The 13602-nt window shown below is 44.4% G+C and overlaps 2 protein-coding genes across 11 annotated transcripts; one reads left to right on the forward strand and one right to left on the reverse strand.

The window, feature by feature from the left end:
- Positions 1 to 1894: 1894 nt before the first annotated feature.
- blvra (biliverdin reductase A) lies at positions 1895 to 9769 on the reverse strand. The gene is made up of 7 exons (XM_061693766.1): positions 9551 to 9769; positions 8776 to 8896; positions 8490 to 8609; positions 7046 to 7143; positions 3608 to 3715; positions 3263 to 3431; positions 1895 to 2347 (listed from the first exon to the last, which is right to left on the reverse strand). Exons 2-7 carry the CDS (start codon positions 8892 to 8894, stop codon positions 2092 to 2094), a joined length of 870 nt encoding a protein of 289 aa, XP_061549750.1. The 5' UTR covers positions 8895 to 8896; positions 9551 to 9769; the 3' UTR covers positions 1895 to 2091.
- Positions 9456 to 13545, forward strand: LOC133411409 (cytochrome c oxidase assembly factor 1 homolog). 10 transcript variants are annotated; one of them, XM_061693768.1, is made up of 6 exons: positions 9456 to 9614; positions 10775 to 10871; positions 11011 to 11162; positions 11715 to 11791; positions 12416 to 12625; positions 13126 to 13545. In XM_061693768.1, the coding sequence occupies exons 1-5, from the start codon at positions 9507 to 9509 to the stop codon at positions 12597 to 12599; spliced, it is 618 nt and encodes a 205-aa protein (XP_061549752.1). In that variant the 5' UTR covers positions 9456 to 9506; the 3' UTR covers positions 12600 to 12625; positions 13126 to 13545. The 10 variants fall into 10 exon arrangements, 9 of the variants coding, with proteins under 9 accessions (XP_061549752.1, XP_061549751.1, XP_061549755.1 ...); XR_009769661.1 differs by lacking the exon at positions 11715 to 11791 and having other exon boundaries at positions 12485 to 12625; XM_061693767.1 differs by having other exon boundaries at positions 12416 to 13545.
- The last annotated feature ends 57 nt before the right edge of the window (positions 13546 to 13602 follow it).

The raw sequence follows: 13602 nt of genomic DNA on the forward strand, positions 1-13602 counted from the left end.
ACATTCAGGGAGAGATTGTCATCTGTGCACCACCCGGCCAGGCAGCTCACCTCACTCCTGTCGTCTGTCTCATCCCCGTTGCTGATGAGAACCACCACAGTTGTGTCATCTGCAAACTTGATGAAGAGGTTGGGGCTGTGTATCTGTGTGCAGTCATAGGTCAGCAGGGTAAATAGGAGGGGGCTCGACACAAGTCCTTGAGGGGCCCCCGTGTTCAGGGTGATGGTGCCGGATGTGTTGCTGCTGACCCGTACTGCCTGCGGCCTCCCTGTCAGAGAGTCCAGCAGCCTGTTGCACATTGAAGTGTTGAGTTCCAGCTGGTCTAGTTTGTGAATCAGTTGTTGGGGGATGGTGGTATTGAATGCTGAGCTGAAGTCTAGGAACAGCGTTCTGACATATGAGTCCTTAGAGTCCAGGTGTGTGAGGGCAGAGTGGAGGGCGGTGGAGATGGCATCATCGGTTGACCCGTTGGACCATATGCAAACTGGAAGGCATCCAAGAAGGGGGGGAGGGAGGACTTGATTTGGTGCGCGACGAGCTGCTCGAAGCACTTCATCAGGATGGGAGCGAGTGCTACCAGAGGGTGGTCATTGAGGCAGGAGAGATCATCCCGGTCTTCTTTGGGACCGGGATGATGGTGGTGGCTTTGAAGCACGTAGGGACAAAAGCCTGACTCAAGGAGGTGTTGAAGATATCCGTGAGTTCAGCTGCACAGTACCTCAGAACACAACCAGGTATGTTATCTGGGCCCGGGGTTTTACGTGTGTTGATCCTTCCAAGGGATCTTATCACTCCCGGGTCAGTGACAGCACCTGGTCACCAGGAGGGGGTGGAGACTTGTGTGCAGGTGTGCTGTTGTGTGCCTCAAAGCGAGCAAAGAAGTTGTTTAGCTCATTTAGCAGGGGGGTGGAGCTGTCACAGGTCTGTGGTGAGGATTTGTAGTCCATAGTGGTCTGAATACCTCGCCACAGACTCGTGGTGTCATTGCTGTTACTGAAGTGGTGGCGATCCTCCTGGAGTACTCCCTCTTGGCCTCCCTGATGCCACAGGACAGATTGCCCCAGCTGTCCTCAGGCCCTCCTCATTCCCAGATCTAAAAGCAGCGTTGCGGACCTTCAGGAGTCTGTGGACCTCTGCCGTCAGCCACGGCTTCTGATTAGCACGGACAGTGATGGACTTAGTGGTTGTGACATCATCCATGCACTTGCTAATGTAGGCGGTAACATTCTCTGCGTATTCCTGAAGGTCAGTGATGGAGTTGTAGCTGGCAGCCTCGTACCTGTTTCCGAACTGGTTGGGTGACTTTAACCAGTGGTCTGTATGCTAGCATTAGCGTGACAGCGAGGTGGTCCGAGGCAGCTTGGTGGGGACGGGGAAGGGCCTTGTAGGCTCCTCTCAGGGGGGGTAAAAACATTGTCCATTGTCCAATTCTGCAACGAATAGTGGACCTAAATATCTCCACACTGATTGCCACTGATAGAAAACACTTGTTGCTACTAAGGATGGCCCAACCAGTTATTAGGTTTCGAAAGGGGGGGGGGGGGGGGGGGCATTTACTTTTTCACACGGGGGCAGGTAGCTTTGAATACATTTTTTCCTTAATAAATAAAATCATTTCAAAACTGAATATGATGCTTACTCATCTTTACTATTTACACGATCTTCAGCATTAAGCATTAAGTTGGGAAACTTGGCGACCAGTCCAGGGTGTACCCGCCCTGTCAGCCGACGACAGCTGGGATACGCTCACGCTTGCGTGCGGTAGCCGTGTTCTTAAATGGAAAGGTGCTGGAACTTGGAGGCAAACATGCCCACGTCCGAGTTCTGGGGGAGTTTTTTGCAGGCATCAAATTCAAATTGAGTGAATATTTGCAAAGAAATCTTTTTTGAACACAGTATCTTGTTTTTATTTGTTTTACATTTCAACATCATCATTGTCATCATGTTTTGTATGCACTGATCCGTTACAAATGATATACTGTTTAAATAGCCCAATCAGCTGGCATCCTTCCTTGCTTTTACCTCTATACACAATATTTGTTTGGAAAAAGTCAATATCAGTATTGACGACTGTAAACTGGAGAAACCCGTTTAACTCTGGCAGAATCGCTGTATTCTCTCTGCCAGTTCAGAGCAGTGGAGGATCCTGTTTTTCTCTTTGCGGAGCTCCTCTGGGCTCACTCGGCCCATCAGCTTGGAGGAGAACTGTATCAGATCTTGCATGAAAAGACCCACTGGCCCTCTGGGTGATGGAGGGATTTGAGTTAGTGGTCCGGACTCAAATTGAAAGTTGATTTTCTTGGCTCTCGGGAGGCCTGGTCCTCGTTCCTCAATCCATGTCAAAGATCTAGTGGGGCAGAGATGAAATAAGTTTGCGTTTTTCCATGCGTGTTGACTCAAATCGCCTCATACAGTGAGGATAAATGAAATTGACAGGGGTCACCAACATGGTGGATGGAGGAACAGATGGGAGGGTGCCAATATGATTCTAGGGGTTGGACAGTTCCAATGTTATCATTGACTCACATGGTTTATTCAAAAATAAAAAAATAAAAATGCAATGACGGTAAGACACCCTGAACCAGATCATGACCAAAAAGGATGTATTCAATTATTGGTGGTTGAAATGTAATAGGTTGCTCCTTCATGCACCATTCCTGTAATCATTTCTATAAACCGGATTGTGTCATCTTCGTCGATGTTTTACAAGTCCTATCGAGTACAGTGAAAAAGGTTAATTATCACAAAGCGAGTTGTGACTTTTACACAGTACTGTACCAACCAACCACTCGCTCAATATCTCCAATGCAATAGCTGTGTCAAATACAACATTCCGTTTCCCTCAACGCTCCAAACTGGGAAATGCCTAACTGATTTGAATTGTTCCTGCAACAGTGACAATAAAGCTCTTTTCTATACTACCAAGGCAATAATGCTCAGTTCTGACTGACACAGTAAGTCATTAATCCAACGTTCATCATCGTGGTTGTAGTTTGCAATATTGTACAACTGCAACATAATGAGACCTGTGCTAACATTTTGGTTACCTCAATTAGTTACATGACAGTGACGTATTAACTTGTTAGGGCAGAGTATTTCATGTCTGGTCATACTGTGCTGTAATATGTGGAAATACTGTTGGCACTGATAGTGCATCATCAGTGTGTATCTGCAATAACTTCCCATAGAAACATACTCCATCAACTTTTTACATTTGTTCCAAGGTAAATATTATTCTGGAAAAAGAAGATCTCGCTCTCACTTTTTGTCAGCAGTTAGCATCTTTGCAGTCATCTTGCTGTAGTTGCTGCCCAAATCCTGTTCCAGTTTTGCTGTGGTTACAGAGAGCTCCCCAAACAACTCAACCAACCAGGTGAGGCGAGCGATGCCACTAAATGCCATGAAGCCGAACCCAGGCTTCAGAACGCCACCTAGGGGACAAAAAAAAAAAAAAAAAAAAAAAAACAGCCCGGTCTGGAATGCTAATATATTTCATCTGGCATCACAATATTGAGCATTAATTAAAAAAATTAAAAAATAAAAAAAGGTTTGCAATACGTTATGGACAGAAAAGGACACAGACAAATAGTTCAAAAGTAACCTTAACCTGTAAAATGAAGCATTCCTTCCTGCAAGCTTTTCCCTTCGACCTCTCTCTTCAGCTGTTTGTATTCTTCTGAAAAAAGTTCGATGTGCTCCTCATGAAGAATCACCCCTAACATAAACACACACACACACAAACAAAAGTAGTTGATATTTCATTCACAATGTTGACTCACTACCAAGTTGAGAACACATTTGTTTCAAACTAAATAATCTAAAAACAGTCACACAAAGCCAAATAATATACCCGTTGAGGACTGGATACAGAGTCGTATTATATAGTCTCAGAAATGCAGCCCTATGGGGGGCACAAGTCAGTGCAAACTGTAGGCCGGTCCCAAGCCCGGATAAATGCAGAGGGTTGCGTCAGGAAGGGCATCCGGCTTAAAACCTTGCCAAACCAATATGAGCAGTTCATCCAAAGAATTCCATACCGGATCGGTCGTGGCCCGGGTTAACAACGTCCGCCACCGGCGCCGTTGGAAATTCAGCTACTGTGGGTCGAAGTCAAAGAAGAAGTGGAGGTGGAAAGCGGGTTCTTCGGCAGAAAGAGAAGAGGAAAACACAGAGCCTAGAACTGAATGTGGGGACTTTGAATGTTGGGACTATGACAGGAAGATCTCGGGAGTCGGTTGACATGATGATTAGGAGAAAGGTTGATAAATTGTGTGTCCAGGAGACCAGGTGGAAAGGCAGTAAGGCTAGAAGTTTAGGGACAGGTTTTAAATGATTTTACCATGGTGGAGATGGGAAGAGAAATGGAGTCGGGGGTTATTTTAAAAGAAGAGTTGGCTAAGAATGTCTTGGAGGTGAAAAGAGTATCAGATCGAGTGATTAGGCTGAAATTTGAAATTGAGGGTGTTATGTGGAATGTGATTAGTGGCTATGCCCCACAGGTAGGATGTGACCTAGAGGTGAAAGAGAAATTCTGGAAGGAGCTAGATGATGTAGTTCTGAGCATCCCAGACAGAAAGAGAGTCGTAATTGGTGCAGATTGTAATGGACATTTTGTGAAGGTAATAGGGGTGATGAAGAACTGATGGGTAAGTACGGCATCCAGGAAAGGAACTTGGAGGGAGAGATGGTGGTAGACTTTGCAACAAGGATCCAAATGGCTGTAGTGAACACTTTTTTCCAGAAGAGGCACGACCATAGGGTGACCTACAAGAGCGGAGGTAGAAGCACACAGGTGGATTACATCTTGTGCAGACGATGTCATCTGAAGGAGGTTACCGACTGTAAGGTAGTGGTAGGGGAGAGTGTGGCTAGACAGTATAGGATGGTGGTGTGTAAGATGACTCTGGTGGTGGGGAGGAAAATTAGGAAGACAAAGGCAGAGAAGAGAACCATGTGGTGGAAGCTGAGACAGGACGAGTGTTGTGCAACTTTTCGGGAAGAGGTGATACAGGCTCTCGGTGGACGGGAGGAGCTTCCAGAAGACTGGACCGCTGCAGCCAAGGTGATCAGAGAAGCAGGCAGGAGAGTACTTGGTGTATCTTCTGGCAGGAAAGGAGAGTAGGAGACTTGGTGGTGGAACCTCACAGTACAGGAAATCATACAAGGAAAAAGGTTAGCTAAGAAGAAGTGGGACACTGAGAGGACCGAGGAGAGGCGAAAGGAATACATTGAGATGCGACACAGGGCGAAGGTAGAGGTGGCAAAGGCCAAACAAGAGGCATATGATGACATGTATGGCAGGTTGGACACTAAAGAAGGAGAAAAGTGTACTGGTGCCCAGTTTTAAGAACAAAGGTCATGTGCAGAGCTGTGGCAACTATAGAGGAATAAAGTGGATGAGCCACACAATGAAGTTATGGGAAAGAGTAGTGGAGGCTAGACTCAGGACAGAAGTGAGTATTGGCGAGCAACAGTATGGTTTCATGTCTAGAAAGAGCACCACAGATGCATTATTTGCCTTGAGGGTGTTGATGGAAAAGTACAGAGAAGTTCAGAAGGAGCTACATTGTGTCTTTGTAGATCTCGAGAAAGCCCTATGACAGAGTACCCAGAGAGGAACTGTGGTACTGCGTGCGGAAGTCTGGAGTGGCAGAGAAGTATGTTAGAATAATACAGGACATGTGCGAGGGCAGCAGAACAGCGGTGAGGTGTGCTGTAGGTGTGACAGAAGAATTTAAGGTGGACGTGGGACTGCATCAGGGATCAGCCCTGAGCCCCTTCCTTTTTGCAGTGGTGACGGATAGGCTGACAGATGAGGTCAGACTGGAATCCCCGTGGACCGTGATGTTTGCAGATGACATTGTGATCTGCAGTGAAAGCAGGGAGCAGCTGAAGGAACAGTTAGAAAGATGGAGGCATGCACTGGAAAGAAGAGGAATGAAGATTAGCCAAAGTAAAACAGAATATATGTGCATGAATGAGAGGGCTGGTGGGGGAAGAATGAGGCTACAGGGAGAAGAGATAGCAAGGCAGGAGGACTTTAAATACTTGGGGTCAACCGTCCAGAGCAATGGTGAGTGTGGTCAGGAAGTGAAGAAACGGGTCAAAGCAGGTTGGAACGGGTGGAGGAAGGTGTCAGGTGTGTTATGTGACAGAAGAGTCTTTGCTCGGATGAAGGGCAAAGTTTATAAAACAGTGGTGAGGCCAGCCATGATGTACGGATTAGAGACGGTGGCACTGAAGAGACAACAGGAAGCAGAGCTGGAGGTGGCGGAAATGAAGATGTTGAGGTTCGCTCTTGGAGTGACCAGGTTAGATAGGATTAGAAATGAGCTCATCAGAGGGACAGCCAAGGTTCGATGTTTTGGAGACAAAGTTAGAGAGAGCAGACTTCAATGGTTTGGACACGTCCGGAGGAGAAATAGTGAGTATATTGGTAGAAGGATGATGAGGATGGAGCTGCCAGGCAAGAGAGCGAGAGGAAGACCAAAGAGAAGGTCGATGGATGTCGTGAGGGAAGACATGATGGCAGTTGGTGTTCGAGAGGAGGATGCAGGAGATAGGCTTACGTGGAAAAGGATGACGCGCTGTGGCGACCCCTCAGGGGACAAGCCGAAAGGAAAAGAAGAAAGAAGATTATATAGTCTCAGTGGGAAAATGAGATGACAGTATGATTGGTTAGGGCACTGATTCTGAACCAGTGTGCCGTTGCACAGTTTTTGCTGTGCGACATCATCAGGCGTGGCGGAGGGAAATGATCCAATTTCACTTACCAACCATCCATTTTCCATACCGCTTTTGCTCACTGGGGTCGCGGACTTACTTGGTCTGAAAGGTATTTACTCCAAATAATATTTGACTTTTATAAACGTGAGGATCTGGCTTTTGCTGACTTTGCTCATAGGTGAGGAACAATTGTCACACTTGGCCCAACTGTCGGTACACGTGTAACCAACCCTGCACCTAATTTATTGATAAGTGGTTCGGGAGGTGTACCGCAAGACTTTTGTCCCTGTACACTCAGTCACACATGAATAAATATCACCTTTCTCCTGCGCCAAATTCCAGAGCTCCACAGCAGTTTTGTAGTTTAGCGCCATGGGATACTCCACGCAGACATGTTTACCTGCCTGCAAAAAGGTTCTGGTGGTACAGGAAAGGAACAGGAACTGGTCAAGTGTACAAAAGTTAGTTAAGTTAAGCTTGAACAAAGATGAACAGTTTTCAAATCAGTTGTGCTTGTTTTTTTCGTGCTGCTACAAAAAAGGACAAACTCTGACTGCAACGGGCAATCAGAACTGCTGAAAGGATTACCGGTACCCCCCTACCCACCCTTGAGGACTTGCACGCTGCCAGAACTAAGACAGGATCGTGCAAAATCCTCTCGGACCCTCCGCATCCCGGTCACCGGCTCTTCCGGTTCCTTCCCTCAGGTAGGCGCTACCGATCAATGCAAACTAGAACTAGCCGACATTCCAACAGCTTCTTCCGTCTTGCGATCAACTTCTTAAGCGCCGAAACTACAATTCCATTGCAAGGTGGTGCCAATTTTTCTCGCCACGCCGCACTATTTGCATATCTGTTGTTGACCAATACCGGCCACTCATGCCAGAGTAGCATCTGCTCCATTTGCACAATCAACATTGTCCCAGACTATCGTACTACTCGCTTGAAGTCTCGGCGCCCTTTGCACTGTGGTCATTGCACTGGACTATTGCAATATTAGTCTTTCTAAGTGCTAGAGGACTCTGCATCTTTTTGCACAATTGTCCCGCCAAATTTATTTTTTTTTTTTAAATGTACCGGCATTACCAGATAACTAGCAACCCTTTATTGCTCAGTGACTGTTTTTTTGTCAATGTCTATGTCTCCAAAGTGTTCTCTGTCAATTAACTGTCTGTCTCTTTCGTGGGTTAATGACTCTATACGTATGTGCCAAATGGTATTTGTTTAAGTGCAATTTTTGCAGACTGAGTCTGATTCATTGATATTTTTTATTTAAGATATTGTATTTATTGTTCTACATTACAATGCCAATGTTCAATGTCCTTTAGAGTTGAAAGTTAATTGTTCATAAAAAGGATATACTTGAATGATTATGCTCTATATTAGTGGCATTAAAAAAAAAACATCGATACTATCATTTATCGTGATAGTTTTTGGGAAAATATATCTTAAAAACATTTTCTCTCGTGGCAGGCTGAAACATAATATATTGAGAGAGAGCAAGACCAATGGATAACACAAAAACATCGTACAGCTAAAAATCTGCAACATAGCGGGACAGTGAAGCAACGACGGTCATACAGTACAGCGGAGGATTACTGTGTCTGTATTCCGTGATGATAAGTGGGACTCGTTGTTCCAGGGATGGGACTCGTTGTTTCCAGACATGTGCATCCTGGGACTCACATTGTCTCAAGTGTAAAAATGATCTACGTCATGTTGTACAATGATCAACATTTAGCAGTGGAGATTCATTTGCGTACCTTACACCGTCCTCATGTGATGCATTCTCAGTGCAGATGAACGCCGCATTAATGTCTTCTCTGCTCAGGGCCTCTTCGACTGAAATCTGACTCACTCCTTGTTGACTGTCGAGACTTCTCCTGTTGACAAAAACATTAGCGGAAGGATATTGATGATGACAGTGTCATGGACCCATGACATAATGCAACACCAGATCACATTGTACAATATATTGAGTTCCTGGTCTCACTGTTAAACTTTTTGGTGTATGTGTGTAATGTGTAGAAGACACCAGTTGGCTGTCACCTGGAAACGAATCCTTTGACATGGAGTTTCTCAGCATAACTGCCCTCCAGAGGAGCTAATATGTCTCTGATCCTCACCCAACCTGCTGTACCAATGCCCACCACCACAGCTCCAAACATACCTGTAAAAAAACAAAACAAGTATTATATAAAGGGTTCCGGGTTCAAATCCCGCCTCCACTATGTAGAGTTTGCATGTTCTCCGCGTGCCTGTGTGGGTTTTATATATATATATATATATATATATATACATACATATTTACACACACACATATATATATATATATATATATATATATATATATATATACACACATATACGTATATATATATATATATAGTATATGTATATATATATATATATATATATATATATATATATATATATATATATATATATGACATTGATTGATTCAAGTTGGGCCAATTGGCGAAGCATTACACAATGAGTTCAACCCAAAGGTATTCAAAGACAAAAAGGTGAAGAAGATATTATTTGTGTATTGGATTTAAATGTTCTTGGCATTAGTGGTGTTTTCAATTTTTTATTATTACAACTCCTTAAAAAAAACACACGCACACACACACACACACACACAAAACAGCTTGCATAATGTGTTATCAAACGTGTTATTTAAGGGGCTGGTTGAGCACACCGCCCAGGATCCAGGATCCGACCCACTGAGCCCACTTGCACTAGTTGTTGTCATCCCTTTCAGTCCACGCTTAACAATGCCAAGTTGTCATGTGGTGTGGTGTGGTGTGGTGCTCCCGACCTGCTCGAGACTCTTCGCCGGCCCTCGCGTGGAAGTTGCCGCGTCGTGTTACGCCAGCTCCAAGGTAAGACGCTAGCTCGCCTGTGTGTGCTGCTGGACTCAACAGCGGCTATCTAGCTCGGTAGCTGACTGGCTGTTTGGTTTAGCGCGTCATGAAGCCCCACCCCTCAACTGCAACGTGCTATGGAAGCCGTATTAGGTACAAACGTTGAGCTTCTCTAGATAATGTCAACAATCGCAATTCGCAACTGTGCATCCTGTTTTGAGTAAATGTTTGATGTTGGTTGGCAACAGGTTACCGGTAGCCCCCACACGTTCTCAAAACGTGTTTTGGTATTCGTGTGGAGTTCACCTTCGGCATACCCGCACCCACTTCGGGCTGCAATGTATTGATAAGAGTGCTGTTGAAAAACGCCCCTTTCGACCCTTACGTCACCGGTGTTCTTATTATGTATGCGAAGGTTGTTCGTTGAGCGTCCAAATCATGTTTTCCGAGACTGAATTCTGCTGGCGACGGAAGTCAAGGCAACCGGACTTTTGCTAGCTGTGGGTACTGCTCGTCTACTATGTAGCGTGCGTCCTTGGTTGTTTTGCGCGTGATCGCTGACAGGTGGTCGGTACACTTGAAGACCTCGCATCTATTTCCGGATGAAGTGAAAGTGCTTGTAAAATATCCCTGAGTTGATCTGAGACGTTTGCCGCCGTAGAACTATAAGTGAGGCCAGGAAGATAGTACAGTACAGTACAGTACAGTGTTGTTGTAAACAGAACAGTATAGTAGTACCCGCCTTCCTGAACCCGAAAAGGACACCGCGGAGGATGAATGGAGCGCACCCTGTCATTGCGTTTCCGGAAGTTGTTACTTGTCCTGCCGCTCGGGTACGACTGATGGGCGATGACGACGTCAACGAAATGTCAAATCGAGGTCTCGAAGGAACGATTGTGATTTGAGTTGAACTTTAACGTCGTCACTGAGTTGTTCGTTCGCAAAAAAAAAAATCCACTTCTGCTTGCTCTTACTGGGACACTACAACAATTCCTCGTAGTTGAATGGAAAGAGGACCCTTTATTTGAGAAAACCATATGGTAGACAGTGACTCAATCCAACATTGTGCAAATGCACCACACCACCTGTTCACACAAGATTCCTGTGCATTTTCTTTCTTTCTTTCTTTCTTTCTTTCTTTCTTTCTTTCTTTCTTTCTTTCTGCCTGCATGCCACAGAAGATGAGGGTTTCCACCGCCAAACTGCAGCAGCTCACCATATTCACCACCCTGCTGACTGGAGGGGGGATTGGCACCATGTACTACCTGATGCAGAGTGAGTACAAAATTGGAGAAGTGGGTGTGGGAGGGGGGGGGTTTGGGCATTTCCACATGGACTTGAGCAGACACGCACACGAAATGTTAACTGGTTTAAAATAACAAACCTCCTCATTTCTTGTTTCGTATCACGTCAGAGAAATTTGCAGAGTCAGACTACCACCAAGTGGCTCTGCAGAAGTTGGAAGCATGTGCGGTCGCCATGGAGAGTTTGGGAGCTCCACCTTTAAAGATTCACAACATCCACCTGACTGACAGACACAATCGAATAGATCAGCAAACAGCACAGGTACTGTGTTTAAAAAGCCGAATGGTTACATTTTTGCTGTCAGATGACAGTTTTTTTTTTTTTTTTACTCTGCATGCACCCTCACTGAGAAGTAGTTCTTTTAACCGTTTTTCTGGGAACACAATAACAATTTTCGGCAATTTGTTGGGTTGGACTCACCCATGATTGAATTATTGTGTATCAATTTATTCCCAAATGTAGCATTGCCAGACTGTCATTGGTGTGTACTTAGTTTTCCAACATTCAATAATTTATTGGAAGATAGAAATAGATATTTACACAAATTCCATATGTAGACCGTGGGCCACATTTGAGATACCCAACCGGGGTGGCGTGAGCCATCATCAGAGTTGCTGCTGCGCTTATTTCGGCCCAAAAAGTATGACTTTGTAATTACCAATCTATCTTTGTTCATCTATCTCTGGCAATGATGTGTAATTATGTGCAAATGATGTAAAAGTAAACAAATAAATACTTGAAATTGTTTTAATTGTGGGCCCCCTAAATATATATATATATATATATATATATATTGTTTTAATGGTTTTGCAGATAAAGATTCCTGTGACTGGCTCAAGGACTGGTGGCTATTTGTATACATCTTCCATCAGAGAGCCAGACACCAACAGGTATTTGCAAATAATTTGCAAATTAGATTTGTATGTCAATTATTATTATTATTATTATTATTTGAAATGACTAAAATGCTTTAAAAGAGCCCTGTCATGTCTCGTCTCCATTTTCGGTCTAGGGTTTTCACTGCTTTTGTAGTTCAGTTATTGTCACTGGGCACTTCCTGGGTCGTAAGTCCTCCCGGTTCTATTTTGGTGGGTCACGTTCAGTTTGTATTAGTTCTAGTTTAGCTTCCTTTGCCACGTGTCACTTCCGGTGTCGTTGCCAGAACGTTGCACCTAGTAAGTCTTCGTCTCCGGCATTCCTATCCGTGTTTTGACCTTGTGTATGACCGTGCTCGTTTTTTTTTTTTAACCTTGTCCTTGCCTCACGTCTTTTGGATACCGTTGCCTGGTCGGATTGACGACCTGCGTGCCGAACTCTGCCCGTAATAAACGGGCTGAGTTTGCCTCTTACCGACTGTGTCTTGGCCTTACGTCCTAGCCGGTATGTGTCAGGAACCGTGTTCAAGTGAAGCAGATGTAAGCCATGTCAATTAGCTTCGGTGTTAGACGAGCACCAGTATGCCCAATTTAGAATTGATGTTATGGTTTGTTGTCTTTCGACTTGTTGTGGCACAGGCAAAATCCGACAACCCAAAACCCTTCACAGGCACCACATCAGTCACAGAGTTGCCTTACTCCCTGTAGGTGGAGTGTGAAGCTGGCAGTTTTGAGGCTCAAAGACGGGCAGACCATCAACTTAATGAACCCTCCGTCAATTGCGACAGAATACACTGAATGCAGTGTACAGGGTACAGACTGACTGCGTCGACTCAGCATAACTTCAAGGTAGAATTTACCCTGCATCAATTGGCGGAGAGTGTTTTGTGCTGGGCATTTTAGGAAACTCAACAAGGCCAACAGTTTAAGTGATGGGCAACAACAAATTCTTTTGCTGATGTTTATATCTTTTCAAATCAATTTCCTTTCACAAGTCAACATTTTGATCATCGAGACATTTAAATACTACTTTAGGAATTGACTTGAGGCACACAAAAATGTTCAAGTGACTCATTTACCACAACTTCCTGCTTTTTCAATCATACACACTGTATATAGCAACCACATCTGTTACTTAAGGTCTTTAAAAATCTGTATTTTCCTATTTCATTATCTTTTTTCACATGTATTTATGATAAGCATTCTCTCTTTTTTGCTGCTACGGAGAAAATGATTGATTTAATCGGAATTTGTGTGGAAAATTGCGTATGAATGCAATTTGAAGTAAATATGGAGTCAAATAAATGTTGCACAATATAAACATTTGATGTTTTCTATGTTGCTTTAAGGGGGCCCGGTGGACGACTGGTTAGCACATCTGCCTCACAGTTCCGAGGAGCCGGGTTCAAATCCGGCCTCGCCTGTGTGGAGTTGTGTTGAGGGGAAAAAAAAGAAGATACAAACGTGTGATGTCTCCACATGGAGAGGACCGTTCGGGCTGCCCGTTCTTCAAGGAAAGCTCGAGCGAATGTTCACAGACTTTAAATACTGCTAGCAAGCAGACAACATGACATTTTGGATCTCGCTAAATAGTTACCCAGTGTGAGCACTGACGTTCGTACGTAAACATTATGACGGTGTTCTCTCTTTTTTTATTTTTTTTTTTTTAAGAATATATTTCCAAGAAATAATGTTCGTCTATTTGTGCCAGTGAAGCACAGCGACAGACAGAACAAATAAATGCTCCTCTATTAGATGGCAAGCAGTAATTAATGTATCCACTTTTGTGACATTTTTGTTTGTTGGTGTGCCGTGGGATTTTTCAT

The sequence above is a fragment of the Phycodurus eques genome, chromosome 13 (assembly GCF_024500275.1).
Source record: "Phycodurus eques isolate BA_2022a chromosome 13, UOR_Pequ_1.1, whole genome shotgun sequence".
Taxonomy (NCBI): Eukaryota; Metazoa; Chordata; class Actinopteri; order Syngnathiformes; family Syngnathidae; genus Phycodurus; species Phycodurus eques.

Coding starts and splice junctions, on each gene's coding strand:
- blvra (XM_061693766.1), bottom strand. CDS start 8,894: ATGTTTGGAGCTGTGGTGGTGGGCATTGGTACAGCAGGTTGGGTGAGG. Junction 3,716..7,045: donor GAATTTGGCGCAGGAGAAAG/GTGATATTTATT, acceptor TGTTTATGTTAG/GGGTGATTCTTCATGAGGAG. Junction 3,432..3,607: donor AGGAATGCTTCATTTTACAG/GTTAAGGTTACT, acceptor TTTGTCCCCTAG/GTGGCGTTCTGAAGCCTGGG.
- LOC133411409 (XM_061693767.1), top strand. CDS start 9,507: ATGCCAAGTTGTCATGTGGTGTGGTGTGGTGTGGTGCTCCCGACCTGC. Junction 9,615..10,774: donor CGTGTTACGCCAGCTCCAAG/GTAAGACGCTAG, acceptor TGCATGCCACAG/AAGATGAGGGTTTCCACCGC. Junction 11,163..11,714: donor TAGATCAGCAAACAGCACAG/GTACTGTGTTTA, acceptor ATGGTTTTGCAG/ATAAAGATTCCTGTGACTGG.